This window comes from Carlito syrichta, unplaced genomic scaffold, assembly GCF_000164805.1.
Source record: "Carlito syrichta isolate Samal-C Ts95f unplaced genomic scaffold, Tarsius_syrichta-2.0.1 Scaffold304855, whole genome shotgun sequence".
In the NCBI taxonomy this organism is placed as follows: domain Eukaryota; kingdom Metazoa; phylum Chordata; class Mammalia; order Primates; family Tarsiidae; genus Carlito; species Carlito syrichta.
Window position 1 is genome coordinate 230,550 of NW_007248951.1, and position 6,000 is coordinate 236,549.

Consider the following 6,000-nt stretch of genomic DNA (forward strand, 5'->3'; position numbering starts at 1 on the left):
TAATTTTGCTTTGACATTTGAAATTAGCTTGTGCACAAGCACTGCCGGTGTACTCCTCTTTTAAAGAAGCAAGACAGTTCAAATGATGACCTATAGCAGAGATTGGTAAACTTTTTCTGTACAGGATCAGATAGTAAATATTTTTTTGCTTTTTAACCCAATGATTTCTATTGCAGCTATTCAACAATTTTGTTGCCTAAAATTGGCCACAGACAATTTGTAAGCCAGTGGGTATGGTTGTGTTTCCATAAAACTTTATTTACAAAATCAGGTGGCAGACTAGATTTGGTTTGGTGGCCATAGTGTACCAACCCTTGACTTAAAAGCTTTATCTTAACCCTTACTGTATTTTAACTGTTTGCATCATGTAAGTTTATTACAAATAGTGATTTTTTGTTGTTGTTCAGTTTTATTATCCTGCAGCTTAGCACTTTGCCAGGCATACAAAGACACTTAATAAGCACTTCATTAACAACCTGTAGTCTAGCTGCCACTTGATGAAAAGAAGTAGGGAAAAGAAAGAGGAGAGGAAAATATAGTATTTTAGAGTAAAAGAAAGAAAAATAGCAAGATGGAGTAAAAGGAATAAAGAGGCTACAAGACAGCCAGTAAACAGTTAACAGAATGGCAATAGTAAGTTCTTACTTGTTACTAACTACTTTAAATGGATTAAATTCTCCAATCGAAAGACACAGAGTAGCTGAATGGATGGAAAATGCATGATCCAACAATATGTTGTTTAAAGAGACTCACTTGAGCCTTAAGGAGAAACATAAACTGAAAGGATGGAAAAATATTTTCCACGAAAATGGTAACCAACAGAGAGAAGGAATGTAACTTCTATCAGACAAAATTGACTTTAAGTCAAAATCTAACACAAAAGACAAGGTCACTATATGATGATAAAAGGTACTTCATTAAGAGAATGTAGCAATCATAAATATATGTGCATTCAACATTATAGCACCTAAATATATAAAACTAATATTAACAGAACTGAAGAGAGAAATAGACAGCAATACAATAATAGAATTCTTTCATACCCTACTTTCAACAATGGATAGGTTATCCAGTTGGAAAATCAAGAAGAAAACAGTGGACTTGATTAGTATTATAGACCAAATGAACCTAACAGGCATATAAAGAACATTTCATTCAACAGCAGTGGAGCACACATTTTTCTCAAGTATACATGGAACATTCTCCAGGATAGAACATATGTTGGAGTATATAGCACATCTTAATAAATTAAAGAAGATTAAAATAATCTCAAATGTCTTTTCTGACAAAAATGATATAAAGCTAAAAATCAATAACAGGAAGAAGATTGAAAAATTTCCAAATAGGTGGAAATTAAACAATACACTCCTGAGCAACCAATGGATCAAATAAGTAATTAAAAGAAAAATTAAAAAGTATCTTGAGACAAATGAAAATGGAAACCAATATACCCAAACTTATAAAATGAAAAACCAATATTAAAGGGAAATTTCTTGCAATTATGCTTTTTTTTTTTTTTTTAAGAAAAGATCTAAAATAAGCAAGCTAACTTCACATCTCAAGAAACTGGAAAAAAGAATAGACTAAGCTCAAAGTCAGTGGAAGGAAGGAAATAATAACTATTAGGGTATTAATAAATGACATAAAAACTGGAAAGATTACAGAAAGGATCAGTGAGACTAAGAGTTGGTTTTCTGAAGAGATATGCAAAATTGATGAAGTTTTAGTTAAACTAACCAAGAGAAAAAGAGAGATGACTCAAATAAGGAAAATTATATATGAAAAAGGAGACATTACAACTGGCACCACAGAAATATAAAGGATTATAAGAAACTTCAACAATTATACAACAAACTGGATAATTTAGAAAAAAATGGATGAATTCCTAGAAACATATAACCTACCAAGACTGAAAATGAAGTAATAGAAAATCTGAACAGATCAATAATGAGTAAGGATATTGAATCAGTAATCAACTCTCTTGAAGAAGAGTTCAAGACTAGATGACTTCATTAGTGAATTCTATAAAGCATATAAAAAATTAACACCAATCCTTTTTACACTATCCCAAAAATATTGAGGAAGAGGGAACACTTTCAAACTAATTTTAATGAGGCCAACATTACTCTCCTACTAAAGCCAGATAAGAATGGTACAAAAAAAATTATAGGCCAATATTTCTGATAAACTTAAATATAAAAAGCCTTAAAAAATACTAATAAACCCTATTTAACAGCACATTGAGAGAATCATACCCCATAATCAAGTGGGATTTACTCCTGGGATGCAAGGATGGTTTAATACATGCATATCAATGAATGTGACAAACCATATTAACAGAATAAAGGATAAATTCATAGAATTATCTCAATAGATGTAAAAAAGCATTTGACAAAACTTAGCAACTTTTCAGGATAACTCTCTACTAATTAGGTACAGAAGGAATGTACCTAAACATGGAAAAGACCACATATGACAAGCCCATAGCTAACATCCTACTCAAGTACACAATAAGACAGGGATGCACCACTTCTATTCAACATAGTATTGGCAGTTCTACCCAGAGTAATCAGGCAAGAAAAAGAAAGGGCATCCAAATTAGAAAGGAAGAACTTATATTATTTTTGTTTGTACATGACTTGATCTTAAATATAGGAAATCCTAAAGACATCACCAAAAAACTATTATAACACAAAATTTAGTAACAAAATCAACATATAAAAATCATTTGTGTGGCTCATGTCCAAGTTTTAACACCAAAAAGCAAAATAAAATAAAAACCAAACACAAATCAAACTAAAAATCATGTGTAGAGCAAATAAAACAATTAGTAAAATGAAAAGACAGTCCACAAAGTAGGAGAAAATATTTTTTAACTATATAGCTGATAAAGGATTAATATTAAAAAATAAAGAACTTACACAACTCAACAGCAAGAAAACAACCCTTTTAAAAAATGTGCAATGGGCCCAAATAGACATTTTTCCAAAGAAGATGTACAAATGACCAATGAATATCTGAAAAGGTGATCAGCATCATTAATCAGAGAAATGCAAGTCAAAACCATAATTTTATATCATCTCACACCTGTTAGAATGACTGTTATCAAAAAGATAAGAAATAAGCATTGGTAAGGGTGTGAAGAAAAGGGCACCCTTGTACACTGTTGGTGGGAATGTAAATTGGTACAACCACTGTGGAAAATAATACAGACTTTCCTCAAAAAATTAAAACAGACCTACCATACAATCCATCAATTCTACTTCCAGGTACATATCCAAAGGAAATAAAATGTGTCTTGAAAAGATATTTGCATCCCAAAATTTATTGCAGAATTATTCATAATAGCCAAGATACAGAATCTACTTAGGTGTTTATCAGTGGATGAATGAATAAAGCAAGTGTGATATATACAAGCAATGGAATACTATTCAGCCTCAAAAAAAAAAAAAAAAAAAACCATATGCAACATGGATGAACCTATGTTAGAGAGGAGGCAGTCACAAAAGAACAAATATAATCTCACTTATTATATGGGATCTAAAAAAGTCAAAACTCAAAGAAACAGAGTACAACAGTGGTTGCCAAGCACTGAAAGGTTGGGGAAGGGAGAGATGTCGCTCAAAGTATATAAACTTTCAGGCATAAGATGAACAAGTTCTGGGGCTCAAATGTACAACATGAATAGTGACGTGTTTATTAACTTGAAGTTATAATCATTACACAAGGTATATGGGACATCCCCAAAATGGCATTATCTTTTGGAGGGCAGACCCCTTGTTGTGCAAGATTTCCCCCTAAGTGTTCTCAAAACCTGCCGGTATCACTGTACCAGCTAGCATTGTTGTGAGAGGCTGTGTTTGACTTCAGTGAATTCTTTTTTTTTTTTTTTGAGATTCTTTCAATGTGCTTGCCCATTTCATTATGGATGATTTATGAGCACATCTGCCTATATTGCACTGAATGTTCAGCAGTTTTTTGCCAAAAAACAGGATGACCCTGTACCCCACCTTCCCTATTCATCCAGTCTCCCCTCAAACAACTTTTTCTTTTGTTTCCCTGGATGAAAAAAGTCCTCAAGGGACAACATTTTACTGATGTGGAAGAGGTGAAACAAAAAAACAAGCACTAAAATGTGTCAAATTCGACACAGTTCAAAAACTGTTTTGAGCAGTGGAAAATGTGTCTTGATAGATGTATTGCGTCAAACAGAGTACTTCGAAGGTGACTGAAGTTTAATCCTGTAAGAATAAATACATAGTTTTTTATAAATAAATTCTGGGTTTTTTGGTCCCCCTCAAATATACATCAAATCATCAACAACAACAACAAAAAATCTGATGGAGAGAAGAGGAGGATCACAAGGTTGAGGTAGAAGAATCTTTGCCCACGTATTTGGGGCCAGGTGGGTAGCTCCTGGTGGTGCTTTAAAATCTGGTCGTGGTACCTGGCTTTTCATTTTTTCCACAGATCTATAAATGTCACAAGCATCCAAGTCCTGGAAGATACAATTTTTTGTTTTATTTAGAACCATATCCCCTTTTTCAGATGATGAAATTTAATAACTAGAGTGATAGTGAAATGTCATTGCTTCAGTTTGTGACTTGGTGTGTTGATTAACTTGAAACTGTTCTCTCTAATGCTCAGAGCTTCAAGGTCCTCACCCACAGAGTGAGCTCTCTTCCTTGGAGTACTCAGATGATAAAGAAAATGTGTCTAAGGTACTATTTAACTGTTGGTTATTCATCTAGTTTTCAAGAATTAACATATTTGCATAACAAACTATCTTATTCCTTTTTTTAAAGGGTGATATAGCACCACTTGTTTCTTAATTTGCCATAATATATTCACAGAGGGTGCCAAAAAATGTATACACATTTTAAGAAAGGAAGAAACTATATTAAAATTGTAATACTCAATATATACCAATAACAAAAGATGAATACAAGTCATGTTTGACTTCTGCAATTACAAGAGGAGCTCAAAGTGGTTACCATCGTGTCCAGACACTTCTGTTTATGGTGATCTAAAAGTAATATATAGATAACATTGCTTAAAATGTGTATTTTTTTTTTGGCATCCCTGGTATATGTGTGATGTCTGTTTTGTTTTTAAGACTGTGAACCAAGAGTCATTAATGGAAAGTACTGGCTTCAAACATAAGCTGCAACACTTGGAAGATGGAGGTGAGAGAATAATAAACTCTTTCTGTAGAATAAAATGTAATCAGTCTGATTTTGCAAACTGGGCGGTTACTCAGAGTGCAACAAATAAAATCACTTTACGGGGTGATTATTGCCAGGTCATAGAATAAGCTGAGCTCTAGATGTTTATGAAGGTTAGGGGAGAAACAGGGGGTTGCACTTAGCAGGAATCCCTTCTACTAAGGAAGATGTAGCCTGGGACCTGAATCCCACCAGCCAGCCATGCCTCCTTTCCAGTCTCAGAAAAGGGTGCAGTGGGGACACATTCCCTAAGGGTCTGGTCCAGAGCTTACTTCATCCTCAAGTAGGTCACTTGCAGTTTATAAGAAGTGTTCTAAAAGGTTGCATGATCAAGTTATTGATCCGAATTCATTTTCTCATAATAACAGTGGTATGAAGATTTCCAGGCTTGTTCACAATGTTGTATATAATACAGTGTAATGTTGTATATAATATAATTAATTAACATAACACTTTTCCATTCTTATGATGCTTCTTAACTGCATGTTTATTATTTTAAAACTACATATCAAAAAGTTCATAACTACATATTCAAATAGTTATAAGTTATGTATAGGATATTTAGAATAGCAACCAATACTTGCAAACCACCAGCCAGTTTTACAAAGAGAACATTACTGTTACTTTCAAAATCCTGGTATGCTTTACCTGAAACCCATATCCCCACTTCATTCTGTGTTTGATTCCACTATTTTTTTTTCACTTTTGCATTGTGAAAAATACCAGACATTCTGAAGAGATTGTCAGATGTACACCGTTTAAAGAATAATTACAA

The 6,000-nt window shown here is 33.2% G+C and overlaps 1 protein-coding gene across 1 annotated transcript in view; it reads left to right on the top strand.

The window, feature by feature from the left end:
• Nucleotides 1–5,186, top strand: part of SYCP2L (synaptonemal complex protein 2 like) — a gene marked incomplete at its 3' end in the record, with an annotated part of 48,355 nt that extends 43,169 nt beyond the window's left edge. The window contains exons 21-22 of the mRNA XM_008061009.1: nt 4,648–4,721; nt 5,117–5,186. Coding sequence (XP_008059200.1) covers nt 4,648–4,721; nt 5,117–5,186 — 144 coding nt within the window. The remainder of the gene's footprint in view (nt 1–4,647; nt 4,722–5,116) is intronic.
• Between the last annotated feature and the right edge of the window lie 814 nt (nt 5,187–6,000).